Raw genomic sequence first — 19906 nt, 5'->3', positions numbered from 1 at the left:
TAATCTCTAATAAAAAGGAAATGACTCTTTGTTTTGATTTGCGAACTAGAAATTTGGGTAAAGACTTCTGTTGATCGAGGGGAAGGTATTAGGCATCCCTTGAGTCCCGTGATTATAGCACGATCGCTTTTATTAACTTATAATTGTTTTAATTATCTTTTGGATATATTTTATAGGCCATGATTTGCTCACATTTTTTTATCTGTTGAACTTTTATTTGGTCTCGACCTAGATACGTAACCGCATTCTTGGTCTTGATATTTAGAGACATAACTGTCTTCTTTGTATCACACTTAATAATCTTATTATTGGGCAAGGTGCATCACTGCATCCTTGAGTTTATTTTAATTGTCTCAAAAAAAGATGCGCAACCACATTCTTAATCCAAACAAATATTTTAATGTGTGTCTAAAATTTCGTCTCATCATTAAAAAATTAATATTTTGTCCCTTATAAATAAAACCAAATAAAGTAAAATAAATAAATGTTGATGATACAATATATAATTCTGACATCATTTCTATATTTTTTATTTTTATATTTTATAAAATATTTTAATTACTCTTAAAATTAATGCCAAACTTAAGCATACATTTTTAATCCAACAAAATAATAATGAATTGTAAAAATAACTCTCATCTTTGTTTGATAAAATAAAAACAATGACAATAATTTCATTGAGCCTAAAAATTCCTACTTTATAATTATTAACATATAAATCAAGACAATTACTAAGGAATAAAAATAAACAAATGAAAATAATCACCAATTAAAGTTATCTTCGCTCATTAAATAAGGTATAACGCTTAACCAAATATTTATTTCAATTAAATTATAAATAAAACAAAACTATAATAAAACTAATTATATAATTACATCAAATTCTATAAATAAATTAAAGATTTAAGGCAAAGTTATACCTCAAATGAAGAAAATAAGTACCGTGAAACCTTGATCGAAACTCGATTAGAACACCCACAAATCTCTTGTAGATTGTATGGAGTGATGTATGTATTGTGTTGGTATGAAGATAAAGAAGAAGTAAGAAAATATATGAATGTGTTGGTAAATTTTTGAAAGAAGAATAAAATAAAAATGGAGTTTTTACCTATTCTTTTTCTCGTGACTTTGTGTGCAGCGTGTGTGTGTTGTTGTTTTTTCTGGTTTCTTTTTCTCCCTTTTCTGTACGTTTTTGTGTATTGCTTTTTTGTTTTTTCTCCTTTTTTTCTACGTTTTTGTGTATTGTTGTTAATATAGTAGTGTAGTGGTGCAGTGTGCATGTATATAGTGGTGATGTACGTGTGTGTGGGGAGTGTTTTAGTGGGGTGTGTATTGGGTGAGTGGGATAACGGGAAGATGTGAATAGGGGTAATGGTAAGCTTTTTTTTCCCCTATTAAACATAATAAATATTAGCTAATAAAAATACAAGAATAAATGAATAGCTATTCTAAATTATAATTAGGAAATACAAGCTTATTATTAAATCTAAATTAAAAGAAAATATTTTTTTTTGTTATTTTCAAATCTTTTAAATAAACTTACTAAAATAAGACAAAAATCAAAATATCTAACTTAGACATAGAAGAAATATTTAAGAAATAAAAATAGTATAAAATTTTATGTTCGATCAAAAATTACGTGTCTACAGTTTACCCCTCTTTGACTGGAAATACGAAGTGTTTTCAGGCAAAGAAGTAGATAACGTGACAAATTTTGACCGGACTTGTATTTGAAAATAAAATAAAATTGTGCGACCGAGTCTTGGTTTTGGACATCCTACATATCCCAAGTTATAGGGGAATCAGGTCACATGTAGTTTAAGGAGATATGTGATGAGTTGGAAGTTAAGTGACGCTCCAGGTCGCGGCTCTTATCCTTAATTACGTAAAAAAAGAAGAATAAAACTAGTAGTCAAAAGGAAAATAAAAGTACAAGCTCCTATCTATGCAGCTTCTCTTGGGTCTTCACTTGTGTCACTTTGAGATATCATTTTGATTTTTGTGAGTATCTTGATCTTGAATGGATTCAATGCTTAACTTGCTACTTAGAGTGAGTTTTTGGCACTCTTCGAAATGACAATTTGAATATGTTCTTGAATGACTGCATGTTTTCTTGATCAGAAGCTGAATAGAAAAAAATGTGAGGAAGTCAGGCTGCTACATGCATTGAAGAAGATGATTCTGGCTATCATGGGATTGATTATTCTGAAAAGAGTTGAAACTTTGTTCTTGAATTTCAAATCCATGTTTCGCTTGAAGAAACCTGAAAACCATCACAAACAAAAGAAATACACAAAAAATTTTGCCCCAGTTTTCATTGAAATTTTTTTGTGAGTTATTAGCAAATGTAATTTTTTTTTAAAAATAAACTCATACTAGGAAGTGTTTATCTTAGGAGAAAATAACTAAATCGCATTATGTAGGAGGGTCCTGCTAATCCCATTATGTCGGAGGGTCCTGCTAATCCCATTAGGTATGAGGGTCCTGCTAATCTACATCCCATTATCCAGGAAGGTCCTGTTATACTAATTCTCATTGTCCAAGAAGGTCCTGCTACACTAATATCCATTGTCCAGGAGGGTCCTGCTATACTAATTCTCATTGTCCAGGAGGGTCCTGCTACACTAATTCCCATTGTCCAGGAGGGTCCTGCTATACTAATTCTCATTGTCCATGAGGGTTCTGCTAATCTAAATCTCATTATGTAGGAGGGTCCTGCTAAACTAAATCTCATTATGTATGAGGGTCCTTCTAATTTAAATCTCATTATGTAGGAGGGTCCTGCTAAACTAAATCACATTATGTAGGAGGGTTAAATCCCATTATGTAGGAGGGTTAAATCCCATTATGTAGGAGGGTCCTGCTAATCCCATTATGTAGGAGGGTCCTGCTAATCCCATTATGTAGGAGGGTCCTGCTAATCCCATTATGTAGGATCATCCTGCTAATCCCATTATGTAGGATCATCCTGCTAAACTAAATCTCATTATGTAGGAGGGTCCTGCTAATCGAAATTTCATTATGTAGGAGGGTCATGTTAATCTAAATCTCATTATATATGTGGGTCCTGCTAATCTAAATCTCATTATATAGGAGGGTCCTGCTAATCCCATTATGTATGAGGGTCCTGCTAATTTAAATCTCATTACGTAGGAGGGTCCTACTAATCCCATTATGTAGGAGTCTCATTATGTAGAAGGGTCATGCTAATCCCATTATATAGGAGGGTCCTGCTAAACTAAATCTCATTATATAGGAGGGTCCTGCTAAACTAAATCTCATTATGTAGAAGGGTCCTGCTAATCCCATTATGTAAGAGGGTTCTGCTAAACTAAATCTCATTATGTATGAGGGTCCTGCTAATCTAAATCTCATTATGTAGAAGGGTGTAGGAGGATCCTGCTAATCTAAATCTCATTATGTAGGAGGGTCTTACTAATCTCATTATGTAGGAGGGTCCTGCTAATCTAAATCTCATTACGTAGGAAGGTCCTGCTAATCTCATTATGTAGGAGGGTCCTGCTAAACTAAATCTCATTATGTAGGAGGGCCCTGCTAAACTAGTCAATTAGGGTTTATGCTATGAACTTGTTAGTTACTTAGATTAACCTGGAACCTCCCTCCATTCTCCCTTTTTATTTCTACTACTTCCCTTGGAAGGATTTGTTACTATTTAGAGCAATTAGAATGATGAACTCTTATAATTATACCTATAATTATACCTGTAATTCCAATTATCCATTTCAATACAATATGAGTTCATTACAGTATAGCATACCTAATAAGAGAATAGTTTCTAGATATGTTTTGAATATGCTAGCAATAATTATCTACTTTCTATCTCTTCAGATTTCTTTCTTATCTTTTGTGCATACCCTCTCTTTCCTTGCCACTCATTTTTCTATCTATCTAATAATAATATCCTTCATACTGTTTGACTGTTACAACTCAAATCTAAGAGGCAGATGAAAAGGGAGCAAAATCCTCCCAAGGAAAATTAAAAAGAGAGGAAAACTAGAGTAAGACTATACGTTGTATTTCCGGTAGAGAAAAGGCGTTGCTGGCTCTAAAGAGCTAAGACAACACTGATAATACATCTTCAAAATGAAGGGCTAATACACAAAGAAATCATAATGACATTCAACTTAGCCCGCCATTAAACAACAGCTATACATCCAAGGGTTGGCTGAGATTTAGCTAATTATAGTACTAATGATAAGACAAAAGATTACAAAAATAAAAGTAAAGAAAGACAACATGGTTCTTCTGCTACACAGCTTCTTGAGTCCTTTCACTTCTTATGAGATCTTCATTTGTATTCCAAGATCATGTTGTTCTCTGGTGCCAGTCCAACACAAGCCCTCAATATGTTCTCAAGCATTGCCCTCTGCTTTGAAAGGGCATTCACCACTGGTGTACCTGGTGGTACCTGTTTTACCAATTCACAACATCAAAAACTGTTCTGTTCATCTAGTCTAAGACACCGCCTTTCAGGTTATTAGAGTAGACATAATGAGAACATCCTCTAGTGTTATATTATTATGGTATTGCCTAACCAATTAACTGTTCAAGGAACACATCTTTTGGTGCTATTTTTACAGAATGAAATGAAACTTCAAGAGAAATTACCAGAGGAGCCTTGGTAAGATAGCTGAGGATGGTCGCCACGGGATGGAAGGAGTGGAACTTACCCTGAAAATCAGACATGGTTCATGTAATTCAGAACAAATCAACTTGTAATTGCAACTAACTAATTGTAAATGCATAAAAAGTCAGGGATAAAGAAACATACCTCTCCTTCAGCTTTGAGCTGAATGCGGGTGCTGAGTTCAGCCAGGAGGACCAAATCCAAGATAATTGGAGCAGCCAAAAGAGAATCCTCACAGGTATTGTGCAATACAATGGTGTTCCTTCCACCCATGAAAATCTCTGATGTGTACTCATCCATTGCCCTCTTGCTATCTCCCACATATGGTACATACTGAATCCCATAAATCCAATGTTAGAACTAGTATTGTGCCTTGTTATATTTTTTAATTAGTAATGTTAAATGATTTAGTAATCAATTACCTTAATCACAACAACATGGTCAGGGTGCTCTCCAGGCTCATAAAGGATGGCATTACTAGAAACCATGTCATCGACAACATTGCTTTTCGAGATCTCCTTTGAGCGGAAAGTCTGAGGGGCCGACAGATTCATTCCATCATTGTTACCCAAATGGTTGTAGCTCACAATTGACGTTGGCTGTAAACAACACAAGTTTCACCATCACTCAACTTTCCTCTTTCAAGATTCCATATTTTACATATCAAATTTGCTTTATTAGTTTAAAAGCTCTGTGAAATTAGAAGCAGCAATAGCCATACCTTAATACCAGCTCCAACAAGGAAATCAACCAGCACTGACTTCATCTTGGTTTGACCACTCTTAAAATCATCACCACCAATCAAAGTGTTCCTCTTGATGGCCAAATCAATGAGGCCTAACAAATTTTCAATTAATACATAAGACTAGCACACAACTGATTTCCCAAAGAAACAACAACATACCCAGTGAGACCCCACTCCCACTGAGTGGAGTGTAGAGTAGAGTGTACACAGACCTTACCACCACCTCATGGAGGTAGTGGTCCAAAAGACACTCCGCTCAAGTGCATCAAACCAAAGCAAGATTTTTAATTTGAAATTGGAACATACCTGGGACAAAAGTGTTTTGTGGGCTTCCATTGATGAAGGGCACATTTTCAAGAATACAAGCAATAGCATACAAGGTGGAAGGAGATATTTCAGCCTCATTTCTATCCACAGAAGCAAAGAGGTTTTCCATGGTATCATTAAGGCCAACAGCCACACTGCTGTATCTTTCAGTGTTGGCAGTCCACAAAACCACCACCTTGTCCACTTTGTTGTTCTCCTTAAACTCCCTAATTTACCCAAAAACAACACTATAATTAGCAACTCTAATTAAAAACCAAACAAAGCTATACACTTTGTGACATAATAAAACAACCCCTTTTACCTAATATCCTTAACGATTTGATCAATTTGTTCTTTCTTGGTTCCTTTGATGACATTGTTAGCACGTGAGCCTTGGTTTGCAGCAATGAAATCAGGGTCATAGATACCAGGCAGTGGGACCATGGATTCCATGTAGGGCCTCAGCTGCTTTTGAAGATCAATGTCAAAAACTTTAGCCCTTGCCATGGCATCTGCCAAATTCATGTTGCTGATGTCCCATCCTCCAAACACTACATCATCTGGATTGACCTATTTCATTATCAATTGCAAAAAAAACACATTAACAAACAGAGAATTTAATCCTCCGGCCGGCCCCATTTGTTTGTCTTACTTTCCTTTTAGTCCATTTTTAAAAAAAAGTCTTTTTCTTTTCTGACAACTTTTAATTCCAACTTTGCATGTTCCATACCACAAGATTCATTCTTTACCTTCTTAAGCTCCTTGTCAATTCAAAACAAGACTAAAAAATATTTCTTTTTCTTTTATGATAACTTCTAATTCCAACTTTGCATGTTTCATACCACAAGATTCATTCTTTACCTTCTTAAGCTCCGTATTAAGTCAAAACGAGACAAATAAATTAAAACAGAAAGCATAAAAGTAACAACCACCACCAAAAAGTGCCATTTCAAAACAAATTAAGGTTACCATGGGAAGTATGCTCTTAAAGGGAGCATAGATCTCCTCTCCATTGAAGGAACCAACTCGAATAGTAGAGGCCTGTGTAAGAGAGCCAAAGTAATTGGCTTGCTGCACCTTATCCTTGGTAGCCCATGAAATTCCTCTGTCAATTTCCAACAACACCCACTGTTTAAGCAAGAATCATGACAAAGACAGAGAAATTGCAGAACAGAAAGAGAAAAAAAAAAAACTCACTCTCTGTTAGCAATAACACCTCCAGTCAAGGCTGAACCATTGTTTCCACCCCATCCAACAAGCATAACCCTACCAGAAATAAAATTACACAAAAAATGTTATCACAAAACAGAAAAGACCCATATTTTAATTTCTCGAATCTTGAATAAAGTTTCAATCTTTAGCAAATATGAAGGATCTGGTAAGAAAAAAAAAAAAAGCAAAAAACACTCAAACACACCCTAATTTTGGAACATGAACATCAGTCTTGAATTCATATTCAACAGTTTTTGGCTTAACAGTCCATTGAAATGTCCCATTTTTTTCCTCATGAACTAACTCAGTTGTTTGATAATCATACACAGAGTGAATCTCACTCTCTGTGTACTTAACATTGGGGCTCTCAACCTTAAAGTTCTCAATAAACATTTTCACTCACAAACACAAAAGAATGAAACTTTTTTTGTTTTTTTACCAAAAAAAAATGGAGAAGACACTCAAAAGTATATTCTTTAAGGCTAAGAGCTCCACTTGTACTGTTTGTTGGCAAAGCCATGGGATGTATAAATAGAGAGATTTTGTGGAAGAGGAAAGACACATGGCACTTTCACAGGGAATGAGGGCCCACCGCTATGTCTAGTAACTTTAATAGAGAATCTTAGCCATGCAAAATTGTGAACAAATTGATGAAAATTAATTTAAATTAGAAGTATAACTTACCTAAATCCATACATTTCGACACTAATTGCATTCTAATTCAAAAGTTCCTTTTCTTTTTACCCCTCCTCAGGAGCTTTCATCTTTTTGCTCCCTTGATAACTCGAAGTCACAACATTAAGGTTGAAAGTGAATGATGTTTATCATCCGAGCAACTCCCTCTTGTCATTTTGAAAGTTTCTTCAATTACAAAATATTCAGACTTTTCATTGTTCTCGAATACATTTATTAGTTGTCCGATATATTGAAATGATACATTACTTTATGGAAGGGATATATCTAAGAGGGGATAAAATGTATCCGAGGGGGATAAATATATATTCGGGAGGGGATACAAATATATTCAAGAAAGGATTTTCTTAATATTCTTAATTAATAAGAAATTGTAGAACTTATAATATTTTAAATTATGTATTTATGCATTTTTTTCCTAAAATGAATGCATCACATGTGAGTAGAGTTGTATAGTTTAGATTTTAGAATATAGGAAATGGGTCAAAAATATTTTGTAGCGTACAAAAAATGAATATTCTTTGTTCATCTATTTATTTTAAAAATATTCATAATTTATCGGAGTATATATTCACTTAAAACTGTTCAGCTTCGATTTTTATTTCCCATAAGCAAAAACTAGCTTTTTTGAGTAGTTAAATAACCTTTTCATGTAGTTCTTCTGAATTTCAAATAGTATTCAAAATTCTCTATTTTCGACTATCTAATAATCACTTATATTTTTCCACTTCCTTCCAAAAAAAATTATATTTTTTAATCAATAGTACCTCTAAAATTAATGCTCTAAATTAAATTAATATTTCAAAGGTCATTCAATTATGAAAATTTATATAGCAAAATCATCGAATATTTTTTTAATCATTAAAATCACTCAACTTAAACAATTTCTTTAATCAAATTTTATCATATAAAAAATTGACATAAAAAATAAATTGTCCTGAAAAAGTATGCACTAAACATCAAACTAATTAAGTTCAATTCAATTCAATATTTCTAAAAAAAATTTTAAATATTAAAAAATTTAAACATTTAAATATGCGACAAATATAATTTAACCGCACATAGCAACAAGTGGAGTAATATTTAATATTTATAAGGAGTAAAGTAGTACATTACTAACATCTTAATGGGTTATCGATTTACCCAATAATCTAATACTAAGAGCCGACTACCCATAACTTTTTTTAATAAAGAGAAAGGCTCAAATGTGTCATCGAACGTTGAGAGGCTTATCTATGTCATTCGTTAAAAAATTGACTCATCTATGTCATTTCCATTTGAGAAAAACTCGTCCATGATATTATTTGTTAACTAAAATAGTTTCAATTTTGCAAAATCATTTTTTACACGTGGTCAATTATGATTCGATAGCCTCACTAATTATATTATTTTTTTAAAATAGGGAAAAGGTTCAAATATGACATTGAACTTTGAGAAAAGACTCATTTGTGTCATTCGTTAAAAAATTGTCTCATTTATGTCATTGCAGTTAACAAATAATTGCATGAAAGAGCCTTTTCTCAAACAAAAATGAAATAGATGAGCCAAACTTTTAATGAATGACATAGGTGAGCCTTTTTTTTAAAAATTTGATGGCATATTTGATTATTTTCCCTTTAATAAAATCATTTAAAACTCGTTAATCCAATAACATTTTTTTTCGATTCAATTTTTGCACACCGCTAATGAATCGTCACTCTCAAGTCCCATTATAACTCAATCTAATCATAGAAGGCAAAAAGTCTCCAGTAAATATATGTATATGTATCAATTATAAAAGATAAAATTTATATGAACGATAATAACTAAAGTTTCTAATTAAAAATAAAATAAAATGAATTGAAACATAGTATAAGCATAGAATAGTAGGGAATAATGGGCGGGGAATAAAAATGACAATAGGGACAGCAACCAGCGGTGAGAATAGAAATGACAAATAACTTGCTACTTGGGTCATGAAAAGTTTTGGGCCCAAAGTATGACTCGTAATTTAGAAAAAAGAAATTAAAACTTTTAAATAAAAGTTTGATTCTTCGATTCATTGAAGAATCGTAATCTTTAAATCGAAAAATTGATTTTTATGACAAAAATCGTACTTAATTAAAGAATCGAATTAGTTTGGTTGAATCCAAGTCAGTTTCTCATTCAACATTAATTCCCAGTTCAAGTGAAGTTCATATTTATTCAACATTACATCAATTTTTTAATAATAAATTTGGTTGAGTGATTTTGTACAAGAAACGTCTTAAGTTAAGTGATTTTATTGATATAAATAAAGTTTAATGACTTTATCACATAAATATTGATAGTTGATCAACTTCATATATTTAACTCGCCCTGAACTTAATGATTTTTTTTCAAAATCATGTGTCTTGTTGTGATTTGTCACATATATTATATATTTAAGAGTGAAGTGTCAAAAATACTATCTTTTTTTTTTAGTTTTACTTCTAAACTATTAGGATGATAAGAAACACATCTAAATTATCACTCATAAATTTAAGAAACACACCTCAAATAATATGTGATGATGTATATATTACTCTGTCTCTCTTTTTATAAAATAAATAAATTGGCAGGTGAAAATAATTCATCATAGCTAAAAAAAAAAAAATTCAGTTAGACTATAAAAGAATAAAATGTAGAAAAATGTTTGAACTAAGTTTTATATATATATATATAAAAGACGAATAAAGTTTTTCTACGGATTATCCTTAATGGTCTTTAATTTTCGTCCCTTAAATTGATAAATTTTAACTTTTGCATTTGCTGCTCATTTAATAAAATATTATGTATTTAAGCAAGAAGCAGAGAACTCTTGCTCTATCTAGCAAAAATTTCATATGAACAAGTTATGTCTCTTAATAAAAAACTTTATGGTTCTAAAATTGAATTTATGTCTCTAGTAACATAATTAAGTTATGTAGAAACTAAGTTATACTTTATAAGACACATAAGTAATTTATAAGTTCTAAATTTTTTAAGACACAATGTTCTAAAATTGATGACATAATAATTATGGAGTTACAAACTAAACTTGTGCATCTAACATCAGCCACATAACAAGTTAGGCCTTAAATTATGGTATGAAATATAAACTTTTATTTTGCAATATTTCTATGTTAGTTGTTTTAATATTAAAATAATTTTTTACCACTTTCTTGTTACATAAAGTGTACCATTTTTATTTTTAAACTAAAAAATATATTTAAAACCACCCCATTTTGGGCATTCATGTGAATGATCGAAAATTAAGGGGTATAATCGGATAAAGACGGAAGTAGTAGGGCCAGTAAGAATAGACACGAGTGGAGGTGAGAAGGACGAAAATGATGGACATGTGCTCTGCACGTAACGTGGCAGGAACTTTTCTGTTTTTTTTTTTTTTTTTTTTAAATTTCTACTTGATATTCGAAATTCGTATTGAAGTATTAACTAAATTTAGATAGCATTGTATGACTCTTTTGGGAGTGTCGTTCTTAATATGATTTACAAAAAGTATATACTTGCACTGAATTACAAAACATGAATCAGTTATACCACCAAAATTTATAATGTTATTGTTATATTTCAAATCAGATAATTTCACGCGCTTAAGCTAGCATTTGGTCATAGATTTCTAAATATTTTTGGCTAATATTATTTGGGTGAAAATTTGGGTTAAATTTCACCATGTGTTTGGCTATAGTATTTGGAAAACATATTTCACTTTTTTAGAAAAAATATAATTTATACCCATAAGTTTTAAAAACTATCAAAACTTACCATAAGTTTGTATTACAAGTCAATTGAATCTTCGTTGCAACAATTAACAAGTAATGTCCATGACACTTGAGCAATGTGGTAGTTTGGAGTGAGTGCATCAAGCATCATTCCATACATCGTAAAGTAGACAAAACACGTGATTTTGTTACCTTGAGCCGATTGTTCTTCATTTTCATCGACAACCATATCATCACTTTCATATTCACTGAATATTTCATCACTACTTTGTTGTTCACGTAAAAAATTATGTAATACAACGTAAACAACTACTATAGAGGGTGTTTTTGTAAAAGATAAAAATTTGTGTAAAATCCCAAATAATGAGATTTGACCCAAATACTAGAAAAAAACTAGTATTTGGGAATTTGTGATATTTGCCAAATAATGATAAATTAAATGGATAAACACTATTTACCAAAAAAATTTAAATATTACTTGGAAAATCTATGGCCAAACGGGTCCTTATATTGTGCTAGGTGTGTTTGACAAAAACAAATATGTACTTATATTTAATTATTTATAATTAAAATAAGTTTGAGCCCAAATGTTTAAATGAAATTTTCTCATGAATTGGGTGAACCATTTCAGTATTCATGTGCCCAAAAGGTCATTTTGTTGGGTTTGAAAAATGATGTGCCCAAACGCTAGAGGAGAAGATACTCGAAGTAGCGAGCGTGCGGTTAGGTAGGTATATGCTAGATATTTATATTAAAATTTAATTAAATTTGAATTTGTGTAAGGCCCACATTAAATTACGTAGTTGATAACTTCTATTGCTCTTGTATTTTGGGGACACCATGGCACACCACACATGAAAATTCAAAGATTGTTTAGTAGTTAGATAAGAAATAAGTTATTATATTAATTTTTCTATAATTTCTATGGTTTTTTTTTATAAAACATTGTAAACGTTATAATTTATATGAGATTTAATAAGTAAATAGGAAAGAAATTATTCATATATAAAATTAATATGATATTTAGTTGACAATTTACCAACTCGGATAATTAAGTATATGTATAAGTTATGAGAGAATTTATGTACTTTCTCCAATTAAAAAATGACGTAGTTTGACTTGTCACATAGTTTAAGAAAATAAAGAAACATGTCACGTGAAAAGTTGAAATTAAAATATTGTCATAAAAGAAAAAAGTACTCTGTAATTTTCTTTACACGAATTTAAAAAAAATAGGTTATTCATTTTGAAAAATAAATATATTATTTTATGCAGAATAAAAGATATATTAACTTAACGTATCCGTGCTAAATCAGCTTCCCGCTTCACGGCCTTTAGCAAATACAAATGTAATTTACACTTTCAATAAGAGGTCCAAAACCATCGGTTTAACGCCCCCCACAACCAACAAAACGACGAAAAATATAAAGAGAAATTGGTCTTCCCTTCTTTTCAATTTTGTGGGGGCAATTCCCTTTATTAATTTCTTCAATCGAATGTCCCGGAATGTGGAGGAATATAATTAGCTTTTTGAAAATTGTGAGGAACTTTGGTAATTATGAGATTAATAGGATTAGAAAACACGTGATACGATTTTAAAGATTTTTCATAACAACTTAATCACTAGACTAAATTTTAACTTGTGTCAAGATGTGTTAATACTTGTATACATTTTTATTAAACAAAAATTTAACCTCTATATACAATAAAAATTTTCAACGAAAGGGGTGTCACTTGACACCTTAAGGGTGGGTTCGCCTCTGTAATAAGTATTGCTTAGTTTATTTATGTGTTTGGTACTCCCTCTGTCCAACACTAATTGTCCACTATTAATTTTGTACACTTCTTAAAAAATTATAAATAGAAGAGTAATTTACTATATTGCCCTTTGAATATAGTAATAAATATAGTATCTTGAAAAATGTAATAGAGAAATAATTATATTTAATGATAAGGGTAAATTAGAAATTAAGTGTAAAATTATTCATTAATTTCATAAAGTAGACTAGTATTGTTGGACGGAGGAAGTATTTTCTTTCCTAAAATCAAACTATAAAATCTTTTTTTAGGGACAGAGAGCACTTAATTTTGAATTTAGTTAATGATAATTCAAACCGTCTTTACAAAATTTAAAACTTATAAAATTTAAACTCTACTTTTGCCTCAGATATATGGATTCAGGGGCGTAGCTACCCTATAGTGAGGGTGTCCAACTCCGTCAGAAAATAATACCGTAGTTATAAGTAAAATGATACTCAAAGTTATTAAATAACAAATATTGGACATCCTTGACAGAATAAGTTGTTGTAGGCCAGTAGTTTTAGGTGCCTTGAAAGAGCCCTAAATGCTCAAGTGTTCGAATTTCACTAACAATATTTTTTTTCTTTTTTGTTTTAGATGCCTTGAAAGAGCCCTAAATGCTCAAGTGTTCGAATCTCACTAACAATATTTTTTTCCTTTTTTTTTTAACATTCTTTATGAAATTATTGGCTTCACCACGATATGGATTAGAGATGTCATATGTGTGTTTGACACAAATGTATGGATGAGGAGGACCTAATATTACATGTGACAGCGCCTTACTTTTTTGATCGAAGAAGAAGCGAGAAAGAAAATTCTCGACGTATCCGATCCACATTATACTATTGTGTATATGTGATGTTTCTTTCTTTAATTTTTAATTCATTTTAATGCATTATTGATCCCCATTTTAACAAAGTCTGCAATTTCTTTGGATAGAGGGTGCAAGACAAAAACTTATTTGTTTATAATATTTTTAAGACGCGAGTTTTCTATTTGAGCTATCATTTAATGATTAGCAATCTACATTTATATGTTGACCAAATAAAATAAATGTCTAAACATATTTTTAAACTTATCGGGAAAGCACTTTTTGTTTTATCCTTTAGTGTATGATTTGACTCCACTCAATATATCATGCCCATCAACAGATCCACTGCAGTTGTACCGGCGGTGTTATTGTTCACAAGATCTTTGTTCATTTGACATATCAATTTTATAATTATGTTTTTGATTGATTTTTTTAAATCTAACCTCTCCCTTTTCAAATCAGAGTTATTGATGCCACAACAGAGATGAGAACAAAGAAGATGGAGAAGAAGATGATGAATATCAAGGTTGGAATAAACTAATTTATGCGGTGATAGTTTTATATTTATCCTCAATTTTTAACTTAATATTAATTTATTTAGATTTGTCACGATAAAATTATTTTTCCACGTGGAGTATCATGTGGCAGAATGTTTAAACAAAAGAGAGAGTGAACATATACCATCAGAAATTAATCGAGGTGTATTTCACTAAGTATTGAGTGATTGTTCAAATATGAAACTCACACTTACAATAATTTAAGTCCGAAACTAAAAATCTGAGATAATTTGAATCTATTTTTAACCGTTAACTCTTTGGATATTATTTTCTTTTATTTAATGCAAAGAATAGATAACATCTTAAATTGTATGTAATTAATCCAGGGCGGACCTACAGTGGGTTCATATGAACCGTTGGAAAATAAGACCGTATATATATATATATATATATATATATATATATATATATATATTAATTTTTGAGCTGTGAAGCTCGGTGATTCGTTAGGAAATATTGATATTCTCGGAAACAAACTTGTTGTTCCTAAAACACCAAATATTTCTCCGCTTTCTTCAGGGAGGTTGTATACAAATCTTGTAAATGCAAGATACTTTTCTTCTTTAGGGTGCTGTTTGCCAACCTGAAAATCATGTTATATGCATACTTAAACATAGAAAAAATATACTTAGTACCTATAGGGAATAAACATATAAATTGAAAATCTCATGTTAATACAACATTTTTGCTGTTCTAAAAACTTGTAGTTTAAAAACAGGATTTACGGAAATTTATGCTGTAAATATTCTATAATTTTTTTTAGATTGATAGAGTGTTTTTATATTCAAAATATTCTTATATTCTATATATTTTCATTTCATGTATTGAAAATATTATTGCATCATAACTATGACTAGTATGCAGGTATACTTTTTCCATTTCTGAAATTGCTATCAATATTGTAGTTCTTTTTCCTAACAAACTCAATATTTTATAAATTTCTTGACCCCACATTTGCCTAAAGGACGAAAATGAAAAAGATCAATGAAAAACGTTTTTCCCTTCTTTTGAATTTGTGGGGGGAGTTCCCTTTTGTATCAATCAAACAGTACGCGGGGAGCAATAACTTATTAGTGTACTAGTATTTTCTTATCCTTCAATTATTAGTAAATTCAGTTCTAGCATTTTATATAATTTAATACATTTTAGTTTTAATTAATTAAAAAATACATTTTTGATGATTTTATATGAAAAATATATTACCCTCCTCAAGTATGGGTAATAATAATACAAGCTTATTATTTAAGAGGTCGATGATTTTTTTTTTAAGAAAAAAATTAGAACATAACAATTTCCTAAAGTCCATGTTCTTGAAAAAAATAATCTCAAAATCATTCGAGTAGGTCATATCATACTACATGATACCTATCATAAACTGGCAGAATTTCATAGAAGACTAATCATTTTTGAAGAAAATAGACTCAGACTACTACGCTACCAATATGATATATATCATTTATATATTCACTGACTAGCCCAATTCTTTGTAGGAACTATCCGTAATAATGAGCTTGCAAAATATATTTACCATAAATGACTTTACCTTAATTGTTCTTATGCATATTGTCCATGGAGATTTGAACAGACCAAGAATCTTAAACAACTGAAATTCCTAGAGAATAATACATATGTATATTGATAAAATTACCGATAGCCAAAAGAGATTCAATTAATCCATATAGTAGTCTTGATAAGACAATGGTGATAAGAGGAAAAAATCATTCCTTCAAGAATACCTTAGTCCTCTATATATATATATATTGACATGATATTATATAAGATTCGGTCACTTCTTTTAAAAAATTATTCCTCAATTCTCTGACACTCATATGGTATATAATATATATTGACATGGTATTATAGAGGACTAGTACATTCTTCGAAATAAATAAATTTTGTAGTCCTTTATGATACTCACATGATATAGATTATATACTAATAGGTTATAAAAAATCGATTCGCTCCTTAAAAGAACTAGAAAAGTATCCCATCTTGTATAATATATACATGATATCATGAACGACTAGTTCATTCATTTAAATAGCATAACTTTTCAGTTCTCTATGATACCTAGATGATATATATCATATACTGACAGAAGATTTCATATATAAGGACTGGCCCATTCCTAAGAAAGCAATTTTTGATTCACATGATATATATTATAAACTGATAAGATATCGAATAATTGATTCATTCCTTCACAAAAAAGTTATGTTCCTTATGCTACCAATTTGATATATATCATATACTAACAAGATATTATAAAGGCCAAATTCATTCCCTAAAAAATTATTTCCAATGCTTTACAACACTAACATGATATATATCATATACTGATAAACTATTATACAAGACAAAATCATTCCTTAAGAAAAGAACGTACAAAAAATTTTAGAGTCTAAGTTTAATTTTAATATTTTAATTTTTATATCATTATTCACTAATTTTACTTGGGAAAAAATAGTTTCAGATGGATGTATGTGTACTTTTCCATTATTAATTTTCTTTGCCATGCCCATACTAATTTTACGTCGCAACTATTTTCTCCTTATCCATCACTTAAAATTTGAGCAAATTTCATAAAGCACACTAGTATAGAGGCTAATTATCCAATGAAGCGATTGTTTCAAAATTATATATTTTGTCCAAGTTTCGATTTGAGTATATTGTATTCAAAGCGTGATTTATATGTATATGGACTATATTACCTCTCTTGTTCCCATCTTATATTTGTGTTTCCCAATGTATCTTTGTTTCACAATATCATTTATTTGTGTTTTCAATATCAATTTTTATGAGTGCACTTAGTAGAATATAAAAGCATGTATCTTACTACATATGCATAAGCTTGTATCAATTCGTATGAGTGGATTTCTGTATTTAGTATCAATTTTGAAAACATATATCTGACTGAATATGCATTAGCTTGTATCAATTCCTACAAGTTTGTATCCAATATCAATTTCACAATTACCAATGTATGTATCTAGTATTAATTTCATCTAATGTATCTAATATTAATTTGATGTATATTATGTATAAATACATGTATATGGTATCAAATATACACACATGTACATTCATGAAATAAGCAAGTACCAAATATGCATTGTTGTATCAAGTTTATCTGTGCATAAATACATATTTAGAAGAAGAATAAGAAAAGATATACTGAAAATCATCTAAATTCACTGTAACAATATTAATGAAATTCATTACAAATTTGGGAGGACAACAACAATACCATCCTTATTGAATTTTGGAAATAAGTATTTAAATTTGAAGAATAAAAAAGAAGAAGACCTAAAAAGAAAAAGCGAGAAATGGAGAGAGAGGCGAGCAAGAAAGAGGGGGAAAGAGTGAGAGTGAGAGTGAGAGCGAGAGAGAATTTATGTAATTTGCTAGTAAATTAGAAAATACCGTATGATGTGTAATTTTAAAAAAAATAGTGTGATTTAATAGGTATACTAGTATATATTAATTAGATATCATAGCCAGAAATATTCCTTCCCCCTTTGAATAATTGAATATCACAACCAGAAATATTATTACATATTAAAACCTTTTTATTTATCTAACTCTTTAATATTTAAAATTTATTGACCTAACTAATCTTGGTAGAAGGTCCATTATGCGGGAGATTTAGCTCTTCTTATCAAAGAAAACTCATTTTTTAAGATTCAAACTCAAGACTTTTGACGAAAGGTGAAGATAGTTTTACTTGTTTAACGCTGCAATGATATTATTTAAGCTTTTAATTATATGGTTGGAAGCATTACATATTTCTCCATCTTAGAAACAAGCCTTCGAGGAAATTGGCTCACAAACTATATTTGTGCCATTCACATCTTAAAGCGACTTCTCAAGAAAAAGCACTTTGGACCATGTTTTTGTTGGTTTTACTTTCCTATCTATGGCCTAGTCATATAAAAGGCACACATATTTTATCTCTTCCCATCCTTTTTTTTTTTCAATTGATTTTTAGTATTGATTGGATCAAAATGTACCTTTTTTTCTAATTTGTCAATTTCTCTTGTTTCCCCAAACTCTCACTCATTTGCTATGCTTATAAAAAAAATTGATTACAAACTAAAGGTTAAAAAAACTCAGACTACTACGCTACCAATATGATATATATCATTTATATATTCACTGACTAGCCCAATTCTTTGTAGGAACTATCCGTAATAATGAGCTTGCAAAATATATTTACCATAAATGACTTTACCTTAATTGTTCTTATGCATATTGTCCATGGAGATTTGAACAGACCAAGAATCTTAAACAACTGAAATTCCTAGAGAATAATACATATGTATATTGATAAAATTACCGATAGCCAAAAGAGATTCAATTAATCCATATAGTAGTCTTGATAAGACAAATGGTGATAAGAGGAAAAATTCATTCCTTCAAGAATACCTTAGTCCTCTATAATATATATATAGACATGATATTGTATAAGATTCGGTCACTTCTTTTAAAAAATTATTCCTCAATTCTCTGACACTCATATGGTATATAATATATATTGACATGCTATCATAGAGGACTAGTACATTCTTCAAAAATAAATAAATTTTGTAGTCCTTTAAGATACTCACATGGTATATATTATATACTAATAGGTTATAAAAGACCGATTCATTCCTTAAAAGAAAAAAATTCCAATCCTTTATGTCACCCACATGGTACTTATCATTTATTGACATGATATCATAAAGAACTAGAAAAGTATCCCATCTTGTATGATATATACATGATATCATGAACGACTAGTTCATTCATCTAAATAACAACTTTTCAGTTCTCTATGATACCTAGATGATATATATCATATACTGACAGAAGATTTCATATATAAAGACTGGTCCATTCCTAAGAAAGCAATTTTTGATACACATGATATATATTATAAATTGATAAGATATCGAATAATTGATTCATTCCTTCACAAAAAAGTTATGTTCCTTATGCTACCAATTTGATACATATCATATACTAACAAGATATTATAAAGGCCAAATTCATTCCCTAAAAAAATATTTCCAATGCTTTACAACACTAACATGATATATATCATATAATGACAAACTATTACATACAAGGCAAAATCATTCCTTAAGAAAAGAACGTATAAAAAAATTTAGTCTAAGTTTAATTTTAATATTTTAATTTTGTAAAAATTAGGCAAATGACATAGTATAAGAAAGAAATTACTTCCTTTCCCTACTCTTTCATTAATTACCAAAAATCCCTTTTTTAGTGTTTTTCGGATACATAATATAGCAGTGTGGATACTTAATATAGCAGCGCGGATACTTTAATTAATAACGGGCGGATACTTAAATTATTAAGTTGTTAGCAGCACAGATACTTAATTAACGGGCAGATGCATAATATAGCAAC

General features: G+C 30.2%; 1 protein-coding gene across 1 annotated transcript; it reads right to left on the bottom strand.

Annotated features, from left to right (window-relative positions):
- Positions 1 to 4015: 4015 nt before the first annotated feature.
- On the bottom strand, positions 4016 to 7417 carry LOC125829476 (inositol-3-phosphate synthase). The gene is made up of 10 exons (XM_049508690.1): positions 7117 to 7417; positions 6897 to 6965; positions 6669 to 6804; positions 6022 to 6269; positions 5700 to 5926; positions 5370 to 5485; positions 5071 to 5247; positions 4793 to 4981; positions 4630 to 4692; positions 4016 to 4429 (listed from the first exon to the last, which is right to left on the bottom strand). Exons 1-10 carry the CDS (start codon positions 7302 to 7304, stop codon positions 4310 to 4312), a joined length of 1533 nt encoding a protein of 510 aa, XP_049364647.1. The 5' UTR covers positions 7305 to 7417; the 3' UTR covers positions 4016 to 4309.
- Between the last annotated feature and the right edge of the window lie 12489 nt (positions 7418 to 19906).

This window comes from Solanum verrucosum, unplaced genomic scaffold (genome assembly GCF_900185275.1).
Source record: "Solanum verrucosum unplaced genomic scaffold, falcon-dt-bn FXZP01000031.1, whole genome shotgun sequence".
NCBI lineage: Eukaryota > Viridiplantae > Streptophyta > Magnoliopsida > Solanales > Solanaceae > Solanum > Solanum verrucosum.
Note: the sequence above shows the minus strand (reverse complement) of the source record. Positions and strands in the feature narration are given on the sequence as shown.